At 32.5% G+C, this 27009-nt stretch overlaps 1 protein-coding gene across 13 annotated transcripts; it reads left to right on the top strand.

Moving 5' to 3' along the window:
* Positions 1 to 1355: 1355 nt before the first annotated feature.
* On the top strand, positions 1356 to 27009 carry LOC143253951 (uncharacterized). 13 transcript variants are annotated; one of them, XM_076508597.1, is made up of 9 exons: positions 1396 to 1448; positions 1571 to 1709; positions 4472 to 4529; positions 5639 to 5720; positions 7629 to 7709; positions 8965 to 9027; positions 13160 to 13317; positions 15180 to 17690; positions 22493 to 27009. In XM_076508597.1, exons 8-9 carry the CDS (start codon positions 15364 to 15366, stop codon positions 22692 to 22694), a joined length of 2529 nt encoding a protein of 842 aa, XP_076364712.1. In that variant the 5' UTR covers positions 1396 to 1448; positions 1571 to 1709; positions 4472 to 4529; positions 5639 to 5720; positions 7629 to 7709; positions 8965 to 9027; positions 13160 to 13317; positions 15180 to 15363; the 3' UTR covers positions 22695 to 27009. The 13 variants fall into 13 exon arrangements, with proteins under 13 accessions (XP_076364715.1, XP_076364717.1, XP_076364714.1 ...); XM_076508600.1 differs by lacking the exon at positions 1571 to 1709 and having other exon boundaries at positions 1356 to 1448; XM_076508599.1 differs by lacking the exon at positions 1571 to 1709 and having other exon boundaries at positions 1381 to 1448; positions 4399 to 4529.

Below are 27009 nucleotides of genomic sequence, written 5' to 3'. Positions count from 1 at the left end.
AATATCTGGGGATATATCATTGTAAAGCTACATTACTGTTAAGATAGGTTTCCTCGAAATTAATAACAAAGACACCAAAAGTTTTTTTTTATGCTTCCAACTTCTTATCACAACATTTTAAATTCTGGAACAAATTAATTTAAAGTGCAGATTTATTAAAACAGATGTATTAGGTTATTAAGGTTATGAACACGTACACTAAGTGGATAGCACATTTTTATTTATTTTCAAACATATTTTTGATAAACAAAGGAGGAATCAGTTACTTATCAAAATACAGTTACTAATGGCTCTGTCATTTCAACGATTTTTGAAAAGGAAGCTAAATAAATTGTAAAAGATTGAAAAGCAATAATAACATTTTTTACTCATTTTGTAGTCCCCCGCTAGGACAGCGACAAGTCTCCGAATTTACAACGTTAAAATCAGGGGTTCGATTCTCCTTCGTATATACTGCAGATAGGCCGTGATAGCTTTGCTATAAAAACACACACATACACATACTCATTTTTATGTCATAATATATAATTGGGTTAGGACAGTGCTCTTTTTGTTGGTGAGTACATTCATTAAATAAATATTCCAAGAAAACAAATCTGCTACTCGTGAATAATGCACGAGAATGAGGCTATTACTTATGAATCATGTTCATAATACTCTGCAAAAAGATAACATAAAATGCTACAGTTTTCTCATTTTTACTTGTGTTAACTGTATACATTGTTCTTAGTATTTTGTGAACAAAAATTACTTTAATAGTTTTGTAATACAGACTTTTGTTACTTGTCGGTGCACTTTATCTCATCAACAGCGCAAAGCGATTCTCCCCACACTTACTGATGGACTTTTCCCTCATACTCAAGGATATATTGTGAGTTGGCCTACAAGTGTAGAATATTTTGCACGTCGAGTCGTTCTAACAATCAGAAGTATTACGATCCTGTGACGTCATAGTATTACAGCACATCTAAATATAATTAAAATAAAATTTCAAACTACATATTTTAGTAAATGTTTGTTCTTACAGTGTTTTCATAATAAAAAGAAGCCGTCTTTTTACTGTTCATAAAGCTAACATAAAAGTGTAAATTGATAAAAAGTGCGAGCATAACACATGCTGGGTGTACCTCTACATGTCCTTGAGTGTTACTCAAGCAATAAATTATAAAAATAATAGTTATGATATGTGTAAAAATATTCAGATTTATCTACAAAACACACAAAAAGATTGATTAAAAGTTCTGCTAATCCAAGTCAATTCGGGAAATTCACATTACTAAAACGTTATATATCGAAAACAATTTTGAAACTGACAACCCACACCCCTTATAGTAAATGGTTGAGGTCAAAGTGGTGTTTATCTAAACAAGCACACCATCTGGAACACCCCGCGTGCTTACATGGACTTTACCAGTCCGCTTCCATAGCAATTTTAGGAAAAGAACGCGGTAAGTAACCGAGTGGTGTATTGTGAATGATAGTTCATAAGGGCTGTTTGGTTAAGTTCTTGCTGTAAAATGTAACAAAGAAGATAATTAGTGTATTACTGTTTGTTATCTTTCGCATGCAGTAAGTCAACGAATCTTTCAAAGAAGACTTTATAAAACCGATTAACAAGACACATCCGTCAGTATAAGTGTACTGCAGCCAAGGTCAGATAAATCTTGCCAACAGTCCCTTTTGTGACGTCATTCAACGTGGACTTAAGAGTATGCTTTAACAAATTTAAATTTTAACAGTGTCAGTGATTTAAAGCTGGGCCTATTATTGAATATATATCTTCTGCTTTCAGTGTGCTTACATGTATTTTCACTGTTTACTATTTTAAAAGTTAATGTGTCATGTACTTTGTGGAATATTACGTTGCAATTACGAGTTACAGTATGAGTAGTGTTATTGTTGAAGTAGGTGTAGTTTTTGCTAAGCCTAACGTTGGCCTTATTATAATTTAGGTGTGTAGATGTGTTTAGATACACAATATAACATTATATGTAAACATACAATGTGTCGTTTCTGTAGTTTTGTCGTAACATCCTGTTATTTCGCTTGTAATTAAGTGCAGGGATACTAATTATAGTGATACAAATGAAAAAATAATGCCTAGCATGCTTATGAGGTTTAAAAATAAAAGCAAAAGTAGAACAACTATCTTTGTTTACGACCGAAATTATCGGTAATACTAATACCAGAGTTATGTAACTGGTGCAACAATGCGTTCTAATTTTTATACTATTGCTGAACGTGAGAAAAGTATATAATTTAGAAATTACGTATTTGTTGGTCTCGATTTCATGAGTGATGTGTATACAGAGGTGTTGTAAATTAAGGTAATTAAGAAAGCTTTGGATATGATCTTTATTAGCTTATGGTGAAAAAACAGAAGAAATAATACCTTCTTTATTTTCACCATGAAGATGATACCTAACGTTTTCTTGTCTATTTTAGATAGGTACACGTATCTGGTTTGATTTTTTTTTAGTTTTGATTTAACTCCAAGTAGATACTTTGCTCTGATTGGAAATTAGTATGAATAGTTTATAAATGTCATGTAACATGTTCACCAGACTATTGTAATGTTATTAATAATATAAGGCTAAATATTGTGACCTTTTGAATACTGGTGTTTTCCAATTAGTAGAGAAAATAATGTAATAAGTGCTACAGACCTATTTTAAATAGTTTGCTTTTATGATTAAACTTGTAATTGCAGTATCATTAATATGACATTAGTTGCAAGCATAACAGTAGTAATATAAACATTGCAGTGTAATTACAAATACTTGTATTATCATAGTGAAGAAAAGTATTGTACAAAACATGACTATCTTCAACAATAATTCTTGTAAATAAGAGGAGCTATACAGGTCTTTGAGTTTAATTATTAAATTACCAGATTTTAACAAATATTAGTTAATACTGAACATGATTAAAAACAAAAGATGTTAATCAAAAAATATGATTACTTAGAAGAAAAGAAAACTTGTTTTTATTAGTATTTCATCTATCTTTGCAAGGAATCATTTGTCATTATCACAATGTTCAGAGTAAGAGAAATATTTTTCTACTTGTCTTAGTTTAATTTATGTTTGTGAATGTTTTCAAATTTATTCACATTTTTGGGTGTTATGATATTCTTCTACTTTTTTAATAAGGTCTGTCTTGTAACTTGCACAAATATGACATCCTTAAATCACCAAAACAGGAAACTTAAAATATCTAGGTTGTCAAGACATAATAGAAATCTAATATTCTGTAGTTAACTGTACAATCGCGCGTGCACGCACACACACACACACACACACACACACACACACACAGAGTCGTATATATATATTTGTGCATGTAGTTTGATTGGTTCACCACCCATTCTGCTTAAATGATTCTGAGTAATAGGGCAAATAAAAGCGTAACAAATCTGAATATTGAGAAACCTAGAATTAGGGTTTGTTAAAGAGTCTATATTATAGTACCCTCATTTACATGAGTTGAGAAACCTTAGTACAATGTACTTTTGAAAATGTACTCATTTTAAACACATGAGAGGTTATATATCTCAGAAATTGTAATAGGATCACATAGAGTGTGTGTGTTTTTCTTATAGCAAAGCCACATCGGGCTATCTGCTCAGCCCACCGAGGGGAATCGAACCCCTGATTTTAGCGTTGTAAATCCGGAGACATACCGCTGTACTAGCGTGGGGCGGATCACATAGAGTTAAAATGAAATAAACTATATTATATACATCTAGTTTTTAACACTATTTATTAAAATTCATTTTCTTTACTTTTTGCAAGCAGGTTAGATTAGGAACATAATAAAGTTTAAAATGTTTTTTAAAAGTTAGTGACTTTTATCAGAGAAGATAAGCAAAGTCATGGTGAACAATGAAAGAGGATTTAGGTTTTAAGAAAGAAAGTTAATGCTCAGTGTATATGACTGTATTAAACAGATTTTAATTTTCATCTGCAGTTCAATTTAATGAAAGAAAGAATCTTGAAGACTTTACTTTTGTTGGATCTTGTAGGCTTTGGTTGTGGACAGCATGTATGACTTTGGTAGTGTTACTGAGTGTTGTTTAAATGGAAGTCATGCTAGCTAAAACAAAATGTATTCTTTCAAAATCTTAAATTGAAACCAGAATATTTGTAATTGATATTATTATGTATTTTCACTTCTAAGAAAGCATGTGGTTGTTAGGTGCCTCACAAGAGATTAATTAGTTAATAAATGAAACTTATTATTGAAACTTGCTCTCATCTTATCCCATTACATGGAAAAATTTGAAATGATTTCATTTTAGCAATCAAAATTGTTGAGGTTGGGTCAGTTTCAGAAGTGATAAATTGAAAAGGTTGAAAGTACATTAAGAGCTTTAAATTTTGGAAACTTTTTTTCTAGATTGTACTTTGATAAAGTTGCATGTTTGAAAGTTAAATCTGTTGAAAAGAGCATACTGACCTCTCTCAAATAGCAAACCAAAATCAAGATTCTGTGGAGCTCAGATTCTGAGATGACAAGCAGTTTAAAGAGTAAGTGACACAGTTGTGTACTTTATTCACCTAATGACATAAAACATAGAAATCTAAGCTTTTGTATATTTTTATAAAATAGACACTTCAGTGGTATAAATATTTTCAAGCAGATAATGTAACTATAATAAGCTTAATTATTTTCAACATGTAACAAATTCGAAGATGGCAAACTGTTTTGTAATTGCTTTATGAATTTCTCTGGCAGTTATTAAATATTATATACATCTCTTATAGGTGAATAGTTGCATGAGGATAAAATGTTTGTCTGCCTACTGTTGTAATTTTGTAATTCAAAATTGACATATTTTTCACTGTGCATTCTGTTCATAGAAGTGACATACAGAATATTAGATTTTTTTTACACCATTTAAATTTTTACTCTTTGATCATGTTGTAGGTGATTTCTCACCACTGTGTATTTAGCTTGTATAAACTTTTTAGTGTGTATATTAGTGTTAACTTTTGATCAGAGCAAGTTATCAACATGTCTCAAAATTAAAATTGTCAGTTTTGGTAAGCATACATCTTCTAAGATGAAAAATATTGTATGAGGAACCTTTGAGTTCAGTGAATGAGTCTTAAAATGAAAATTGCCACTTTTTGTACTCATTCTTTTTATCTTCTGTGAAATGAAAAAATTATGAATCTAACAAATCAACAAGGAACCTCCTTCATTCTTTACATCTTTGGATTCTGATGAGCATTTATGCAAATATTAAATAGATGAATTGTGTTGAAATTTTGTTCATGTACATTTTTTTTGGGGGGAGGGAATGTATTTCTCTCAAAATAACTTCTATTCTTTATTCAAGACTTTCAACATCCTTCTATTGTATTTCCACTTAGTTTGTTATTAAACTTATGGATATTTTAAACAAATTTGCCCAGCTTGTGGACCAACACAATTGCCTCAGCTGATAATTGCTTAATGTTTACATGTATTGCCCCCTCCAACTCAAGTGTTCTCTCTTTTTTGAGATTGTGTATGAGGGAAAAAGTATACAATATGTTTCATACAGTGTGAGTGTTTAGTAATGAATTTATCTGAACATTTGTTGGACAGTTATAACAAATGTAAATGCTTCACTTAATCTTTTATTTTATAGCTTACTTTGGAAAGGACGAGGAGTGACCTAAATGACCAGATAGCATACATTGCACAATGCTGAGTATTCAATAAATTAACAGGTAATCAGGGATTAAGTATGATCATTGAATGAAGTTGTAGAAACAGTATATTTTACGATTGAATTTTGAAGTGCACACCATTGTATGAAATATGTATTTTTAAACTGAATCCCATAAACAACAGCTACCACATTCTCAATCCCTTCAAATATTAATTGCTGAAACATGTCCATCATCATTATTTTAATTAGACTGTATGTGTTATGTGAACCTTTAATTTAGATTTTGTTTTAGAAATGAATAACTGGATTGAATAGTTCTTTGTTTGGCATCTATGAAGATGTTAAAATCAATCAGAATAATGAAATATTATATACCTGGCCTTTGCTTTGGGGGACGTACATCCCTACACAGAGTGATTGCTTCAAGAGGTATTAAAATCAACTTTGCAATTAGCAGTTCATGACAGTTTTATGGGGGCAGGGGTGCCAAATACAGAGTTTGCACAGGCTCTCATTTTCACGTTGATTGGCTCTGGTATTCTGTCTGGAAATAATGCCTTGATAAATATACTCTTCAAAAAAAGAAATGCAAAAGGCAAAATATGAGACAAATTGTTAACAAGTTTATTCCGGGTAGTTCTGTATGACGTGTGAAACTTTGCACATTCACTGCTGAACATCCAAAGTCTGCAAAGGAGAAGTCCATGCTCACTAGGTGAAGTTTAACGTCAATAATGAGTATGCCCCCCCCGTGAGCATCAATAACTGCTTGGAATCTCCTGCCCATGGAAGGGATGAGATGATGAATCACATCCTGTGGAATGGCTGTCCACTCAGCCTGCAAAGCTGCTGCAAGCTGAGGTAGAGTCTGCAGTTGAGGTTGTCGCCGTCGCAGATGTCGGTCCAACTCGTCCCAAAGATGTTTGATGGGGTTTAAATCTGGTGATCTGGAGGGCCAGGGAAGAACATTGATGTTGTGGTGTCTCAAGAAGACAGTGGTGAGTCGGGCTGTGTGAAAAACGTCGTTGATGTTCACCATGATGAGTTGGACATGGGGCCTAAGAATCTCATCGACAGTTGCGTACGGTCTGATCGGAAATCCTACATAGCCCTGGTATGGTTGAGGCAGTGGCTGTCGCAGTGGTGGTCCTATCCCGAAGGTGACATAACCTGATGTTGCGATCTTGTGCGGGCGCGGTCACACGAGGTCTGCCAGATCGTGGACGGTCACGAGTTGATCCATGTTGTTGGTGAAGATTTCGTAGCCTTGTGATGGTGCTTGAGTGGACATTCACAGCTCTGGAAACATCTGATCAAGATTTGCCTGCTTCCAAGTGATCAATGGCGTTGTTGTGTTGTGCTTCAGTCAGTCTTGGCGTAACTGTGTTGCGTGTCAGTGGCTTAACACTGAGCTATGGAAACCGAGAACCCGTCACATTTATAGGGATTTTGCACATGTTGCACTTGCAGAACATGCAGATCTCTCAAACAAATTTATTGGACACGCATACGTTTTGGCGAAAAATCCGATGTTTTCCTCCGTTTTCAAAGTGCACAACTTTTATTGCCATTTTGGTGTAACATCACATACTCTGAGCTTGTAACGTTATTACATATATTTCTTTTTGAAATAACAAAAATATCCCTTTAGTATTTCTAGTTTTGAAGAATATATTTAGGTTAAGGTAAGGCTACAGTGTTACTTTATTAGATGTTTCAAATATCTATAACATTAAGGTTTAAGATTTAAAATTAGAATAGTGTAATACTGAGTTAACACAAACTGTGAAGTATGTGTGTAACTAAGAATTGTAAATTTTGAAACGTTTTATGAATCGATAACTGAGTCTATTCATGATGTCCTAGATGTTAGACATCTTGGAATGTAGTTATATTGCATGTATTAATGTGAATTATCCCTAAGTTTTCATTTAATATGTATTAGAGTGAACTTTTTGGTTTTTAGAGTTTCATGAAGCCTTTCTACTTTCAACTCAAGCTGTCATTAAGAACAAGTGAAAGGAAAATATGTGTAGGTTCTAGACAGGTAACCAGTCATCTCCTGTTTTTTATTATGATGTAATACATTTTCTAATAATAATAGCCAAGGCAGACTGAAATATGCAATATCTTAATTCAGGTTATGTCACAATATCCAACATAAAAGGAAAACAATGTTGTCTACAATATATCATGTGTATGCAAAAAGGATACATCAGAGAAACCAAACATCCTATTAACATCAGGATGGAAAAACATCAAAGAGACATTGCACTTGCTTTACTAGCTTCACTATAAACAACATCTGTTGAATTACATGCTAGAGAGGAAAAGCACAACATAGATCTAAATAACATAAAAATTATTGCAAAGGACTATGATATCAAAAAGAGAGAAAAAAGCCAAAGTCATTGCAGTAGTAGTCCATGATTATGGTTAGCCAAAAATCATGTAGTATCCCTTCACCAGTTATTAAAATAACCTAATTTTATTATTATTTTGTTGTTGTTGATCCTAATATATTTATTTTTACTGTTGATTTATCTTCTACAATAATGAACCACAATTATAATATTGCTTGCTATGCTTTTCTACCTTGTAACATTAATTTTTAATTTAGTTTATTAGACTTCAGACTTATTTTTATAAAGCAACTTGTTCTTGTTTTCATTATTACTAGGTAACTTGCAATTCATATTTTTCCTGTAGGTCCTGTTGTTTATTAAACAATTCACACCTAAAGAAGGCTTAGGTAACCAAGTCAAGAGCTTAATTAATTTAAAAACTAAAACAAACATGGTGATAGTCCATATATATTTGTATTTGTAGGTTTGAAAGATACATTTTACAAAATCTCAATTATCAAATAAATATACTCTGCACATAAAATCAAAGTATCTATGTGGTTTTATAAATAACTTAAGTGGGTTTCAAAATGTCTCATTTATGATCATAGCACTGACTTTGTAAACAGGCTTCAACACTTTCAGTAAAACATCGGCTTTCCCCTTTAAGCCTATTACACACGACTATCAGATTTATAGAGCTTGGAATGAGCTCTTTCTACTAATTACAATGAAGTGCAGCATGTGAAGTGGTTCTTGCTATATTTTTGTTTCAAAAATAAAAGGAGTGGATAAAATTGCTCAAAACTTTAAGAATTTTGAGAAAAAAATTATTTTTCTACTTTTTTTAATAAAGATTTGTTATTTAATCTAGTTTTATTTCATTCAGACTGTAAATGCTTTACCTACAATGCAATTTTTATTTTGAGTATAAAAATACTATTTATTATCTTACAGTTTTCATATTTCACTTGCACAATCTCCAGAACTACCTAAATGAATGTGAAAAGTTGTTTGAAGGTAACTATTTATATTTTATTTTCTATCTTCTTTACCATATCACTAACACTAGCTATTATCATAATTGTACAGTGCAATAAAATAGTAGGTAAACCAATATACTAGTCTGGCCACTAGGCTCGGCATGGCCAAGCGTGTTAAGGCGTGTGACTCGTAATCTGAGGGACGCGGGTTCGCATCCCTGTCACGCCAAATTTGCTCGCCCTTTTAGCTGTGGGGGCGTTATAATGTGACGGTCAATCCCACTATTCGTTGGTAAAAGAGTAGCCCAAGAGTTGGCAGTGGGTGGTGATGACTAGTTGCCTTCCCTCTAGTCTTACACTGCTAAATTAGGGATGGCTAGCACAGATAGCCCTCAAGTAGCTTTGTGCAAAATTCAAAATGCAAAAAAACACAAACAGTTTGGCCACCATTTTTGACTTCATTTCTTTAAGTTGTAAATTCAGTTTATTTTGGCCATACCTTTTTTCACAACCAAGACGTTTTTGATTAGATATGATGACTTTTTTTGTCAATATACACCAATAAATCCAGAAAGTAAGAGTGACACTCAATAGTAACCAGTAGTAGCCTCAGGGCTGCAACCCCATTATTTGGAACAGACCTATACTTTAAAGAACTAACAGATTCTTTAAAATATATGAATATAGGGTGGTAGTTTTCCTTTTTGAAATTGTGTTAATTTTCATTTTTGTAGCACCATGTAATCTAGATTAACAGTTTCTTGTCATCACCCACATGCACTCTGTACAGCTCTATTGAGCATTATTAGTTAGTGATTGCTTAAGGTAACATCATTTCACACTAAATGCTCTCTAATTAGGAGGATTTTCTAAAATTTAGCAACTGTGTTTTAACATTGGAAGTAATAATAAATATTAACCATCTACATGTAATTTCACCCTACAATTCTAATACTCTGAATCAGTCACCTTTAATGTGAATGACAAACTACAAATGGTTTCTTTGTACTGTTAGGTCAAGCTGTGGTAAAAAATTTTAGATCAATAACTGACGTGTATTTTTGTATGTGTGCACAAAATTTTGGTCAAAACTAAGCAGTTTCTTTTGATAACTTTGCACATGTTGCTTGTATTTAGATTAAATTGGACATCATACTGTAGGTTTTAAAGATATGTCAATGTACCAGATTTGAAAAAAATCCATAAAAGGTAAGCTTTTCTTTCAAATAAATTCTATATTTTTGGTACAAACATACAAAGAAATTCAATCAAAATTGAAGATTTTATATCTCGTGTATTTATTATTTGATTGCCATGAAATTTGGTATGTCAAGTAAGGGTCCAGTAGAGCATATCCTGTTAGAATATCTGACTCTTTGGATTACCACAGTCTGAGCTATAGAACACGAATTTACTAAACTGTTGTTTCTGTTGATAATGCACAGTGTGTCATATAAGCTGTTTCGACTGCATGATACACTATCATGTTTTTTTAATTTGGTAAGAAACAACTGAGGAGCTCTCATGAACAAAGTAGCCTATAATGGTATAAGCAGTTGCATAAATCCAAGGGCATCTTTGCACCAATTTCAAAGTACCTATTTTTGGATTATAATGTAAAATGAGCTCTTTTTTTTGTGACAATAAACATGAACATGTAACTTCTAAAGCTTGGTTTTAAACTATAGAAGGTGGACTTGGTACCTGTCTGGGTTGGCAAAACTTAAGTCATTTCAACTGCAAAAGTACTTTAAACAATATGTTTAAGAGCTATATTCTGGTCTAGAACTTCATTTACATAATTATCTCCTTATGATTCAAGCTATTCAACTGTGCATCACTTGACACAAACCAGCAAAATTTCATTATTGCTTTCAGTGTTTTTTTTTAAATAAGGGAACAAAATGGAGATAATCTAATGCTTTGAACTATAATGTACTTGATAAATTTGTGAAAATACCTTGATGGTAAAATAGTATAATTAATTTGAATGTAACTCGGTGACAGGTGCAGAAAGGAATTTAAAAATGGTGCTTTTGTCATAGGACTAAGAAAAGTTTGAGTGTGAGTAGACAAAAGGTTTTAAAACAATGGAATAGTAAGAGGCATTAATGTGGTAAGTTTGCTAAATATGTTGATACTTCAACAAATCAAAAAGGTGTGAGGTTCTTACATGGTCTGTTCAAAAAATACGCGGACTGTTTGAATTGCGCAGCTCCAGTTGGTTTCAGGGGAATCCGCTTGGTGTCGCTAGGTTCGCACAGATCAGCTGATTACGATGCCATTTCCCGATTGCAGATATCTTCATTTGTGTATTAGCTACGTGGTTTTAAGTGAAGTGCGATTTTTTCGTTTGACGGATTTCAGAATGAATGACCTGAAGGAGCAACGACTTGCTCTGAAATTTTGTGTTAAACTTGGAAAATTTGCGACTGAAATTTTTGCTATGCTTAACACGGCTTACGGTGATGTTGCTATGAAGCGTACGGCATGTTTCAAGTGGCATGAACGTTTTAAGGATGGTCGACAGTCCATTGAAGATGATGAGCGCCCTGGACGTCCTTCCACGCCAACTGACGACCCACACGCCGACAAAATCAACACCCTGGTGCGGGCAAATCGACGCCTGACTGTCAGAGAGCTTGCTGAAGAGTGTGGGATATCAGTTGGATCTTGTTACGAGATTTTGACCGAAAAATTGAAGATGCACCACGTTGTTGCAAAATTCAGCCCTCAGAACTCGTGAGTTTTTGGCCAAACACTCAATCAGTGTTTTCCCCACCCCCCTACTCACCTGACCTTGCTCCTTGCGATTTTTTCTTGTTCCCCAAACACAAAAGACCCTTGAAAGGAAGAAGATTTGAGAAGATTTGAGACAATTTCCGATTGCAGATATCTTCATTTTGTATTAGATTAAGGCAAATGCGATTTTTTTCGTTTGGCGGATTTCAGAATGAATGACCTGGACTTGCTCTGAAATTTTGTATTAAACTTGGAAAAACTGAAATTTTGCTAAGCGGTGATGTTGCTATGAAGCAGGACTGTTTCAACAAGTAAGGATACACCATTGGGATAACCCTGGTGCGGGCAAATCGACGCGTCTGACTGTCAGAGAGCTTGCTGAAGAGTGTGGGATATCAGTTGGATCTTGCTACGAGATTTTGACCAAAAAAATTGAAGATGCACCACGTTGGAGGAAGAGTTTTACTCAATCAGTGTTCTTCCCCACCCCTACTCACCTGACCTTGCTCCTTGGGTCCCAGACCTGTAATTTGAGACAATTCCAGAGATTGAATAAAGTACATTTTGTTTCAACAAGTGGATACACCATTGGGATAAGTGTGTGCGTTGGGGAGGAGAGTACTTTGAAGGGGTCCCAGACTTGTAACTTCTGAATAAAGTACATTTTGTTTTATGACGTCAGTCCGCGTATTTTTTTAACAGGCCTCGTATTTTATATTTTAGTTTGTCAAGGTCCGACGTTATGTGGTAGGTTTAATGAAATATAAACTGACCAGTGAGACAAGAATGTCATGTGGAGAAACAAAAAGAATATTTAGCATTTTGTTTGTAATATTTTCTTTTGAATTAAGAAATTAAAACATATATTAAAATTTGAATTTTAAACTGTCTTGGTACCAATTTTATTAACATATGTTAATAACATAGCTCTTTAATTGAATTTTGAAAATAATTTAAAGTGTCATGATGTTTGTTCTTTGATCTATCTGTAACAAAAGAAGTAATCGGTTATTCTAACAAGACTAATCTTCATACTTTCAGTTTGTTTTGGTTAGGTCAGATTCAAACTACCCTTTGTTTAATATGGCAGACATCTTTATGTACCACAACCAAGGTTTAAATTACTTTTTTAGTTCTAAACTGTTGTATCTGAAATTGTATCATTTCCCTAATGTTTCAAAGCTTGCAACAAACTGCAAATATGGTTAATATTGCTGTGTAGGTTTTACCTTGCAAGTTTTCATGAGACTAATCTTACAAAGGTATTGAATTTTTGTTAATGACAATAAATGTTACTTTATTATATTGATTATAAATTAGTAAAATAGCAAACATAACAGACATACAACATTGTTATTAGGTACAGGCTAACATAAGTTATGTATGTGTTTAGTTCTTGGTATTGATTAATAATTTTATGAAAACAGAATGGTAAGAAGGTTATAAAGCATCTGGTGGTGAACAGAACATACACAGCTACATCTGGGAAACGAAGTACTTTAGTTGTGTCTTCACTTTGTGAAAGGATGACAAAACATAACACCTGCCTTTTTAATTGTTATGATTAGAAGAAAATGAGATTTTTGTGGGTATAAAATTTGGTCATTAATTTGAATCTGTAAAATGCTGATATGATGCATCTCTATCCTTATTACATATTTATTTTTCATTATTAAGGCTTTATTGTAATTTGTGTACATACAAAACCAGCAATAGAATGTTTCTTATAACATTCTTCAATTTACAATACAGTACAGAAGAAAATGCATGTATGTGTGTGTGTCTAAAACTGATACTTGTAACTATTAATGCAATATCAGTGTACTAATTTTGTTATTTGTTGCAAATCTGTTAGTATCATTTTGTGTGTGATTTATTATGATTCAAAGGTTATGGGTTCATTTTCCATTGCTACCAAATACATTCAGCCTTGAGAGGGTGTTATACTTTTTTTTTTTTCTTGGCCTTAAGTTATGGCAAAACTATAAAAGCTCTCCATTTCTGTACCTAATTTTGAATTGATAATTACTCAAGGTTACTGTGGCCTGATAGTTAGAATGGTTGCCTCCTTAGTTGAGGGTCATAGCTTCATTACCTGATGTCATCAGAGATATTTGCCTCTTTATCTGTATGCCCATTATAATATTACAGTCAGTTCTATTCTTTGGTAAAAGAATAGCCCATAAGTTGACAGTGGGTGCTCCTGGCTAGTTGCTTTCCCCGTAATTTAACTGATGTTTATAATTATCATTTGGACATTTCTGCTGTGACCTATCATCACGAATTTTTTAAAAACTAATCTTCATGCAGTCATTATACGATATATTAAGTTTTCACTGACCACGTGTAGATTTGGTTTACCAAATCAAACAAGAAATCATTTAGCAAAAAAGAACCTTCACAGTTATTTATTTTGTTCATGACAAGTCATGAAACATCAGTTTCAGAAATAGATTATTACTTATTTAATGAAGTCAATAAGAAAGATTTGCAAATGTAATTTTGCAGAAAAAGAAAAGACCTGGATATATATTCATACGTCACATCTTATAAATGTACAAGTGTGTGGTTATGATTTTCATTGTTTATATTCTTTAGTTCAATGACATCTTTGGTTTGTGTACTCCCCAAATCTGTAAAGTGGTTGCAATTTCACTGATACCATTAGAGAGCTAGTTTGTTGGTTTTGAAGTTGATCATTACAGAGTTAAATCACTGTAACATAGTTTACTTTGTCTTATTTAAAAGAAAAATGTTTACATGAAACTGTTTGGTATAAAAGCCTTGAAGAGAATTATCCATAAAACTAAATTTCACAATTACATTGAGTTTTATATATGTTAGTATTATGTAAAACATTCTGTATAAGTGAGAAGATATTTTTGTTTTATAAAAACCAAAAATGGTAGCATGCTTTATTTCAGTTTTTTTATGATAATTTAACTGGGCAAATATAGCAAAGTGATTGAGTTGGAATATATAGTTGTATACTGCAATAAATGTATTGTGTATATCATAAAAGCACTTACTTTGTTCATATTGTTTGAAAACCACTGACACTTTTAGTGCATATATTTGTTATACAGATTGTGTGTGTGTGTGTGTATAATATATATAAAATAGTGAACCAAATCAGTACAGCATTTAAACTAACCAATATTTTAATTGCAAGTGTATATTAAAAATCTTTAACTCAAAGACACATTAAGCAGTTGGTCTGCTGTATAATGTTGAATACAGAGTTTGATGAAATGTCCCTACATTATTCACATACGTAAATTAATTTAAGTTACTGTATAGTGAAACAAAACAGACTCAAACTTTGACATATATAAGTAACACAAAGCTATTTGAAATGTGACTTTTATCAACAATAATTGTGGAGTGGTTATAAATATTACTTTTTAGAAAAAGGAAAATAATTTATGTATTTTTTTTCTTTTTCAGGTGTTAAGTTTAAGCATGGAGGAAAATCATCATCTAATCTTATTTATTTTAACGTCTAGAAGATACTTTATTCCTCTATGGAAGAAAGTTGTGCAAGTTGGGTTACTTTTTTCTTTAAACTTGTGAAGAGTCTGCCTTGTGTCATTGGGATTAGTAACTGCTATGTTTATTTTAATGTGATAGAATGGCAGATACTCAGGTAGAATCTGGAAGTTCCTTATTAGGGAATCAAGAGAATGCAGAAGCTGTAGTAAAAAAAGAGAAACCAGATGTTTCCTTTAACTCTGCAAATGAGAGTAAGAACAACAAATGTTTTTCAAACCATCAGATGTCCTTGCCACCTTCTTACCTTCCTAGTTCAAAAAATCCTCAGAATTCTACAGATCAACAGTTGAAAGCTACGAAGAATGTTCATGCACAAGTGCAGATAGAAAATAAAGAACTTGTGTCACCTCCTATAGATATCTCGAGCATCCAAGGAATTTTTGGGTGGACAACAATTGGAGGTGTTCATTTGCCCTTCATTTTACGAGGACAGGATAAATTTATTGCTGTGAGAATGGTTGAAGCAAAGGTAGTGAGCAAGTATTCACGCATTTTGCCATGGGTAGTTTTCACTTGTACAAATATCAAAAGTTACTTTATAACAGAAAATGAAGCCAGACTTCTTAATGAAATAAATGGATTTCATTGTGCTTTCCAGTTTGGACAAAAGACTTTTACATCTAAAGATGTTGTTGTTTGTTTATCTGAAATATTATGTTTTCATGAGTTCCTTGAGACTTGTCGTAGTAAGCTATTTCCTGTGTCTGGTGACAGGCTTTTGGCTAAGAAATGTGGCTTGATAATGATGAATAATATTGTTTTACCCTACATTGATAAAAGTGGATCAAAGTATGTTCCATTTACTATGTTACCAAATGGTGTATTAGCTGATGCTTCAAGAAATGTAAATGACTGGGACCTAGCTTATTTGTATTTTTTGTGTCATGTTGCTCAGCTTAACAAGACCAAGTTAAAGAGAGGAACCTATCTAGTTAGTGTGGATAAGTTATTTTTTTCATCTGGTCAGGTACCAGTGATACAGGAATGGTGGCCCAAAACACCATTACTTCATATAAACAATGGACACATGTCTCCTTCTCATTCCCCAGATTGTATTCAAAGAATTTGGAATGTGTCTGTGTTTCCTGATCAGGTTACGAGGCAGACAGTAAACAAATATGTTGAACAACAAGAAATTCAACAGTTGCAGGTGCAGACTTCGAATAGCGCTAAAGAAAGTTTAGAAGAAAATAGACTTTTATCACCTTTTTACATAGGACATCATGGTGCACCAGTGGGACAAGCAACTTCTCCAAAAGTCAATGGTGCTATACATGATGGCTTTCAGGTTGTTGATAACAGAGGACAACCAATTCCAACTACTAGTATATTAAGGGGGCATGTACCAGCTGTACCAGCAAGTGGCTACCTTGTTCCCCCTCCTGGAAGTTTAATGAATCACTTAGATTCACCATCGTTATCCAGTTCTTCGAGTCATGAAAGACCAATGTATCCATCTCTAAATGGTTCATCAGGTACTTACCCAGTAAACAATTCACAAGTGTTGCTGAACTTGCATAGTCACCAGCTAGGAGGACATCAGGTTTTCTCACCACAACCAGTCACAGCCAGTCTTGTTCAGCAAAATATGTTTGGAAACTTAGTGAAACCAGGAAGCCATTCTTCTGCATTTCATCAGAGACATCAGGACAGTTTACCAGAATTGCATCAAAGACAACAGGATAGTCTACCAGAACCACCTCCTTTGATTCTTGATGTCAACTGCCAATTAAATGGGGGAGGAAATTCTTTGAGAGGTAGTCACTCTGTAAGAAATGCAAGTGTATCGAACAGTGCTTTACGCCATGCTCTTCAGACATCTCCACTTTCTTCTGTGTCAGAAGCTGCTAGCAACATGGTACTTTCCAGCTTGACTGAAAGTGATTCTTTGAACAGTCATTCAGAAGCAGAATTAAAGAATTTGAGAAGTCCCACTTCGTATGGTTCAAGTATGCCTCCTCCACATTATCCAACACCCCCTCAATCTACTCCAACACATCCAAGCATTTCATCTCCATTACTTCTGACACATCAACAGAACAGAGCAACAAGCAATGCAGCTGGACTGGTAATTGATCTATGCAGCCCTCCACCGTCACCAGTAATGAGAGCAACTTCTAGTAGTCATACAAATGAACCAGTAATGTCGGAATCTTGTGGAATATCTCGTGATGCAGACATCCTTCACACAACACATTCTACAGATGTTTCACCCTTTTCGTATAAAAAAATTCACATCGAAGGAAGACAGCTACCAGTGGTTAACTTGGATCTTTACCAAAATGACAAAAACTTAGCAACAAGTGTATCTGAAATGGTACATCAACTTTTCCCAAGTCTCTCTGCAACATCATGTCAGTTTGTCCTACAGAATGTTTTGGGAGTAACATTGTATGAGTATAACAGGTGAGTTTTTTTGTAAGTATATTGTAATTGATAACAATTTTGTTTTTATAATTTGTGTAATTATGCAAGGTGGTTTTGAGAAGTTTCATCTACAGTTCTTGATGATGAAGGTATTAATAAGGTGAAAAAAGTTCATTATTTCAAAAATTCTGGTTATTATTATTATTATTGCAGTACGGAAAATTGTATGAACTGTATTTTCCATTGAATTCTGTAATATTTAGTGGCAAAGCCAGTGAAACTAATTTCTACCCCCTCCCTTTTTACAACTTAATTGATTTGAAAAAAAAAGTTTAAAAATACTTCAATCATTTCATTGTCATGATATACAAATCAATCTACAAGTCGATATATAAAACTATTTACTGGGAAAAGTTAGACATACTTGTGTGATAAAATATTCCTTAGCTGGTCCATTTTTTTTGCAAAGATGTTTCACTTTAATACATACCTACTCTTTGAAGTAAGAGTAATCTCTAAATAAAAGTTGTCTGCATAAGTAAATAAAGAAATAAATAGCTTGATGAGGACAGTTAACTTTAAGCAGTGGTTTTTTTTTCAAAAGAATGAGAAAGATTGAAAAAATAAACTAACAAAAAAATCTTTGGAGCATTGAAATACTTAGAAAAATTAGTAAAAAATGCAAACTTGAATGATACAGCAAATTACAATAATAATATAACAGTATTTTACACATACAAAAAGAAAGTAAAACATAATATTAAGTCGTAATAAATGATAACATGGCCACAGGATTTCTTGAACTATCACTATATAAAAATAGTTACTGCAGACAACTTCTAGTATTTGACAGATATGAGGTTGATTGAGTGTGATTATTAAAATCAGGTCTGTGTGTAGGTAGGAAATAAAGCTTGTTCAATACATTTATATTCATGTGCACTTTTTTTTGTGTGTAAAGCTATGTGAAAAAAATTGGAGCTAATTATTACCACGAAATAAGAGAAACATGATGAAAACATTTTCTGTCTTTGCTTTTTAATGTAGTTTAGATGTGTGGTTTATTTTTGTTTGGCTGATTGGTTTTAGCAATGCAAAAATATGCATCTTGGATGCTAAACAGATTAACCCTATTGTCAAAGGTCATTTCATCGTGTTTGTTGACTTGCATTCATGATTTTATTGAACTACTGTTTTTGTTTGGTATCAAATTGTAGATTATAATTCAAATTTTAATATACATTAACTAATTTGTTTAATTTAAAAACAAATATTAAAAGAAAACCCCTAAATATAGATTTTAGTGAGTCATGTGGTATTTTGAATGCAACACTGGCTCAGATTAGATGTTTGAAACATCAAAATACTAAGTCTATAGTTTCATATGAATGAGGAACTCAAGTTACCAATATTGATAATCTAGAATATAAAATAAGAACATTGTATCTTTTTGTTTTACTGAAATATATCTTGTGTGCTGAATCAAACTTGATGGCCCTGTTCACCTCTTTCCATTTTTGGAAATGGTCCCCTTATATACCCTTACTTCAATATATGACATGTGAATAACTAATTGACAGCTAAGAATGTCCCCCTAGTAGTTTTATCAGCCATTTTAATCTTTTAAAAGGCTACCTTGTTTTTTCAAACAATGGTTCTAAGGAGGGAGGTTGTCTTTGGTCAAAATATCACTTTTTTTATTTTTTTTTACAGACCTAAATACAGCTTAGTTACTAAGCTTGATAAATTATAGTGGAATTTATAGATATTATTTTAGGCAAGGATAAAGTAAAGTAATCTGAGACCTTTTTTCCTCTATATTAATGTGGTCAGTTACATCAGTCAAAAGAGTAACTTTCCGAGTACAAAATTAGTTAGATCTCAAATCAGTTGAGAAATAGAGCTATGAGCTAAAAGTTTGTAACTGAAAAAGAAAACAACATCCATTTGTTCTGTGAGCTGCAATGCCTTGGATAAAAATAAACCTAAGTTCTACAACTTGTGTGAATTAATCTTCATAAAATTTTATTTTAAATTATGAACTAAAACATCACTTTCCAGAATTGGTTTGAAAATTAACAATTTTTGTGCAAATGATAGCTCTACAGTTTGCAAATCAAACTCGAGTAATAATTGATTAAAATATACTTTTAGTTTTTGTCCTGATGAGATACACTGCTGGCCAAAATCTTGCAGACAATGAACATGAAGAAAAAATATACATTTTGCATTGTTAGAATCAACCACTTTATTAAGTAGAGTTTCGAAAGATGAAAATAAGAAAAGGGAAAATAAAAATAAAAAAACCTTTTAGCATTTAATAGGGAAAATGTGAACACTATGAAATTAACCTAAATACTGGCTGGTCAAAAGTTTAAGACCATACTGAATCGAAGCATTAATTGTAAACACGTAACGAAATTTAGTCATTTGTATTCAAGCATTAGCATTGTCAACATCTCCCACTGACATCTCCTGTGTTACATTGGTAAAAACATGCCAAAGGCTAAAAAGTTGGCAGGGTTTGAACGTGGTAGAATTGTTGAGCTGCAAAAGCAAGGTCTCTCTCAACGTGCCATCACTGGTGAGATTGGGCATAGTAAAACTGCTGTTGCAAATTTCTTAAAAGACTCTGAGGGATATGGAACGAGAATTTCAAGTGGTCGGCCCAAGAAAATTTCACCAGTGTTTAGCAGGAGGATTTGACAGGTTGTCCAGCAAGACACCATCCGATCGTCAAACCAGATTAAGACCCTTATGGATGCAGAATGTAGCTCAAGAACAATAAGATGGCATCTATGAGAGAGAGGCTTTAAAAACCGTAAACGTCTTCAAAGGCCATGCCTCCTTCCACACCACAAAACAGCTCGGTTAAACTTTGCTGAGAGCACCAAACATGTGACGTAGAAAAGTTGACGAAGGTTTTGTTCTGTGATGAGAAAAAATTTAACTTGGATGGTCTAGATGGCTTTCATTGTTACTGGCACAATAAGGATATCAGAGACATTTTCTATACAACACAGTGGAGGAGGTTCTATCATGATCTGGGATACTTTCTCCTTCCATGGGAAAAATGGAGCTTCAGGTTATATAGAGGCATCAAATGGTAGCTGGCTATGTTGGCATGTTGGAGAGAGCATCCTTATTGACTGAAGGCCCTTGCTTGTGTGGAAATGACTGGATTTTTCAGCAGGACGATTCTGCAATGCCAGCAGGACAAAGGACTTTTTCATGGTGAATAACGTGATTTTTTTTGGACCATCCAGCGTGTTTGCCCGAACTGAACCCCATTTTAAATGTTTGGGGTGGATGGCAAGGGAAGTCTATAGAAATGGATGCCAATTCCAGACAGTGCATGATATTCATGAAGCCATCTTCACTTGGAATAACATTTCAGCCAGCCTTCTGCAAACTCTTATATCGACTATGCCAAAGCAATGTTTGCAGTTATTCGCTATGACGGCCATACAACTTGCAACTGAGACCTTGTGTTGGGCATTTCCTACCCTGTTTAGAACTTTTTTTTGGTATGGTCTTAAACTTTTGACCAGCTAGTATTTAGGCTAATTTTATAGTGTTCACATTTTCCCTATTAAATGAATAAGTGGTTGAGTTTAACAATGCAAAATGCATATTTTTTCTTTATGTTCATTGGCCTTAAGACTTTGGCCAGCAGTGTATGTAAGTTATTATTGGCTTCAAACAAAATCTAGTCTGTATCTACACCTATTTATAACACTGCAGGTGCTTCTCACAAACAGTTCAAAACCTAAGTTTTGCATTTGTTAAAATTAGTGCCCTTTCAGTTGAATTGGACTAAAAATTAGCAAAAAAAGCACACAAGTATTGCCTTCTTGTCTAAAATCTTGCATGTAAGTGAATCACTCGTATAATTTGTAATAGGGTGCATGGCAAAGCACAAGTACTGACCAATATGTTGTTCAGGGTGATCTCATTTTTATGGCCATCCGAATCAGGTCAAAAGGTAATGGAACTATATGTGGTCATTTCATGCAAACAGGTGGTAGTCACATATTTGAATGTAACTTCTGAAAGGTGGATACCTGTTGCTTGGCCTATGAGTTTTGGAACAAATGGACAAAAAAGCTAGGTTTACTACTGCTAATTACTAAAGATTACTGAGGATATTCAACTTATCTGGTTACATCTGGATGTAAGTGATTTTCATATGTTCTACTTGGTGATTGAGTTCATGGTAAATCAGGCATCTATGGTATTAAAAGAAATATAAAAAAGGTTATTTATTAGGTAAGTAAATAATTTTGTACTGATGGAAATATAAGTATTGTGATCTTGTATTATGAGGAACATCTAGTGTTTAATTTCATGATGGTAGAAAATTGTGTATGTTTAAGAAGTCTTGATTGAAATGGATAAAACCTTGTAACCTGACTGGTTTCGAAAGTGGACTTTTCTTATTCAGATGCAAACTGTTAATTGGTAATTATTTTGATATTCTTATCACTGCCCCTAAACAACCTGAAAAGTCTTGGGTTTCTTTTAATTTTAAAAATGTTTCTTGAAGCATGGAAGTTCTCAACAGCAACTCATAAAGCAGTTTTAATTTTACCCTGGAAATATTTATTTTCTTAACCCAAAAATATGCTTGTTGTTATGTTATTTATTCTATCACTGCAATTATTGATTAGGTTGTAAAGATTATTTTGTTTTTTGTTATGGAGAAGCTTTGATTGTAAGAACTGAATAAAAACCATCACTGACAGTAAAAGGTAGTTATTATGGTTTGCTTTTTTTTCTGGCTTAAAACTTGAGTGGATCTTCAAAGAATTTTGTATCTGAAATATTTTTATTCCTTATAGGCTACAAATGGACTTGATGATGAAGCATGGGGTTAGTATCTCACCTGATGACAAGTTAGTAACTATTAAAGACTTGGAATCGTATATGCCACAACTGAAGTACATGTTTGAAAGAGGAGGACAACCAACTTCTGAATCATCCAAACATGATGATGCCCCTCCTGCCAAACGTCATTGTTTTGATAATACAGTAAAAAGCTAGCTATGCGATAAATGTAAATAGTTGTACATATTTATATGTACATATATAAATAGATAATCTATGTTGTCATTTACTTGTATGATTATGATAATGGGTTTATTATAAATCTACCACTGTTGTAGGTAGTTTTTACGTACTGTATAGCTCTTATTCTAAAAAAACAGAGTTATGTTATCACATAAAAGCACATTTATTATGTAGATTGTAGAATTTGATTTAGATTCTAAGTAGGTCACAATCAAGAGAAAAAAAAAACGAAAAATATTTTTAAAAGCTTTTACAATTCTGTTAATGAATCATAATTTAAGGATAAAGATGGCATGACAAAGACTATTGATTTCAGATAATGATTTCATTACTTTGTTTAACTTTATTGAAGGAATCTTTCTGTACATTTGTTTTAACATAGTGGCATATTTCCTTTTTTCCATTCTTTTGTGTTATAGTTGTCATATTTTGATTTAGTATTAAAGAGTTATGAACATATGTTGAATTTTCATGCAAAACTAGTAAACTTCTGTTTATCTTTTATTCCATGTCTGTTGCGCTAGTGCACAGCCTGTTGTAGAGCAGCTAAGAGGGCATATTTATGTTAGATTAATGGGAATGTAGAACATCATTAAAAGATTAAGTTATTACCAATAAAAAGAAAGTATGTTTGCCAAATCTATTCTATGATACAAAGTTCAGTTTTGATTTTTGAAAACCAATATTTAGATTGGCAACTGACATAAATTTATCAGTAACTAAATCATCTCAATTTATTGGCCTAAAATATAGTATGGTGTATCATTTAAACAGTGCCAGGTTTGGACCTGTTTTCAGATAATCAATTATAGTTAGTAATATATATATTATCAAAAGGACCATAAACTCAACTTGCTTAATTACAAGATGTAAATAAATGCTTGCCCAAAAGGTGTTAGTCTAAATGTGACTATAATGAAGCTGTGATTGTAAAACCTATGGAATGCAGTTTTAGGCACCAAACTGTAGAGTGCACGATAGCAGGTTCATATACACCATGACTATTATTGTTTTCTCCTTATTTGAATGATTCAGAGCTGATGCTGACATATTCTATGGTTGCAGACAGTAATTATGTACAATTGTACATTGTGTAAAATTAATTCAAAAATTTTCACTTTCTACCTTCACTCATTTCATCACCTTTTGTTTTCAAGAAAATGAAAAACTGATAGAAAATGGTGGATGTATTAACATACTTTTGAAAACAAAATATTTTCTATTATTACTATTACTATTAAACATTTTAAACCTGATTTGAACCTATGATAATACTGTATTGAATACCCAACCCTCTGTCTATCATATCAAAGAACATACCTCTATTACTCCCTACACATGACCAAAACAACTGCTGATCAAAAGTACCTAATAAAGTTGTGTTTAATCTGATGTATGGTGGTAAATCTCCTTTCATATACTATATCATGAACTTATCAAAGGTAATTTGATCCTAATGTAATGCAATTTCACACTTTAACACTATATTTACAATATGCAATGAATATACATCCTTATGGAAAACAGTTTTTTGTGAAATGTCTTTTACATATGCAGAATACCTTTGATACTTCCAAAGAAACTGTTATAAATATAAGGTTTGTTTTATGAGTGTACAAAACCTTGGAGGTGGTTATCAACATACCCAAAGAATCTCCATTACTTCCCTTGGAAAAAAAACAACTTTGTACATATAGGTTCAGTGTGAGCATAGCATATTAAACCGTTTTTCCCATTAAGTGTATTATAAAGTGAACTTCATTTCTAATGTATAATCATCATCACATAAGTATAGAAATTATGTTTTAAAAACGTCCAAAAACACTGAGAAATGTAACAAAAATTTCGGAATTGTAATATAGCATTGTTACTGATGTATGGTATGTCATATCAAGCCTAATAATTTGTATTTACTTTAAAAGGCATATCTAAGCTAGCCAAACCTTTGATTTTTCAGTATCAGTAAAAGGTATAATAGATATCAAAATTAACTTGCATGATTACTTGTTAAAAAGAAATTAAGCTAGATACAAGTAGATTTTATTTGTATATACATTGTTCGATAACATTGTTTTCAGTACTTCCTCAGAATTTTATATACACCACAATTATCATGATTATAGCTTGTAGAAAAGCAACCAAGATCTGTGTTCTGTTTCTGGATGAAGATATGTCTGTGTACCTTTGGAGTTGATACTACCAAAAATTTGTTGTAAGGCCTTAATATTACTATATTGAAGTATCTATACCTTGTTAAAATAAGTAGCTATACCAAAAGGTCTTAGCTGTGAATCAAATTAACGTTAATGTTTTTCTTAAATTTCTTTTTTCCAAAATTTTAGAATAAAAGTGACACTTTTTTTTTTTTTTTTTAACTGTATGGTAAATTCTTCAACAATGATAAACCCTGTACTAAGAAGGAATTTATTAAAATCACTGTAATAGACTTGTAAAGGGTCAAAATTTGGAACTTAAGATTTTGAGAAATATGTTTGTGTTAAATTTAAAGTTCATAAGAGGGCATTTATTTAGTTTTTTTGTTGACTTGAATTCCTTCCTCAAACTAGTAGTGTTTACTTGCAGATAATCTAAAGTTTTATCAAGACAGGTTAATGACTATTGATGTTTTTCATTTCTCTATAAGAGAAAGATTGTTTACGAAAAACTTCTTCAGTTTCATAGCTTATAAATGTACCACACGTGCTTTATTCCAGTTTTAAACTGTGGTATATGAAACCATTTTAGTTTACTAAAGTACTAAGTAGTGGTTAAGGCACTTTTAATTGTCAGAAAGGATGAAATATAGTTTATACTCCTCCACATCCAGAAAAATATTTGGATTAGACAGAAATTTCAAATTATTTTTGAAAGACTCCAAAAGATGGTTCAGGGGATTACAGAAAAATGACAGCATAATTAGTGTATGTAAACTGTTTCTAATTTATGTTAAACTGGTTCTGTGGCAGAGAATTGGGTTGCGTTGTAATCCTGTGTGTGAGTAATAACAGGGAACTGCCATATTTGATGCATCAAGTGAGAACGTTAGTGATGTATGAATTGTTTATTTATGGTACGTGAATATAACCATCTCATATCTGTTCGTTTTTAGACGCGTACTGCATTTACTAGTTTTTCTTCATGGTATTAAAATACCTTGGTTTTGCCCAGTATGGATCCTAGGTTTTGTTGGAATTGTCTTGTATGTTGCCTCTGTTTTTGTTCTAGTTTGGAAGTTAAAAAGTTTTGTTTGTTATTTATTAATTATAGTAATACAGTGAGTTATTTCATTCAGTATTCCAAGCTTCTGTAATAAATAAATAAAAACTCATCCTAACACTGACGATCTTATTATGTGTATAATATACGAGATTGTGATAGGAAATGAGCAAATGATACATGAAAAACTATTGTGGTTTAAAATTACCTTTTTTTTTTTTCTTCATAAATACACACTTACTTATAAAGACCGAGTAGTGGGAGATGAAAATTCGAAGATAATTTTTTTTTACATATCTTTCCAGGAAATATCAATTATTATGCTTTAAAGATTGAAATAAAAGATCTATTTAACGAAGTAGATCATTCGTAGAACGTTATCATGTGGCGTAGAAGTTTGAATATCATCTAATGAAAGCACTGTTTAACCTACCAATCTATAAAAAATGTATGATCTGTCACTAAAGCATGTTATTGTTACAGATTTTTAGAAAGGTGTTTATTTCCAATTCATCCAAGAACATTGCATAAAGTATGAAAATTGTCCCTACTGGGATATGTTTAAGGTTGTGCGTGTTTTCATCAATAAGTATAATTTAATATCGTGAAGGGAGAACTTTTAATAGCTTTTTGGAATATTTTATTAAATAGAAACAATCCACTCGTAAACAGTGATTATTTTGCTACATAGAAAGTGCTTTAGAAGAGTTGTGCGTTCGTTAATCATAACTTGTACATGACGGTTTTATACAAATGATAATTAGTGTACGGGTGAGTATTATTGAAAAAAAAAAAACTTTTTTTTTTTTTTTTTTATCATAACAGCCTTTGAAGGTGTGTTTATTGAAAGTAGTTTCAAGATAGAACTAAAGAAAAGCAAGAGTGCACATTTATTTATTATATTTTTGTCAGAGGCAGAGCTCTCGGTGTACATAAACATTCAAAACAGCCTTTTACTACAAATAATTGTGTATTCTTTATGGTGTATTACTGTATTGTTATTTTATTGTCACACGTAAACCATTCTCATTATTGTAATAACTATTATTTGTAATAAAACGTAATGTGTGTA

The sequence above is a fragment of the Tachypleus tridentatus genome, chromosome 6 (assembly GCF_004210375.1).
Source record: "Tachypleus tridentatus isolate NWPU-2018 chromosome 6, ASM421037v1, whole genome shotgun sequence".
Taxonomy (NCBI): domain Eukaryota; kingdom Metazoa; phylum Arthropoda; class Merostomata; order Xiphosura; family Limulidae; genus Tachypleus; species Tachypleus tridentatus.
Note: the sequence above shows the minus strand (reverse complement) of the source record. Positions and strands in the feature narration are given on the sequence as shown.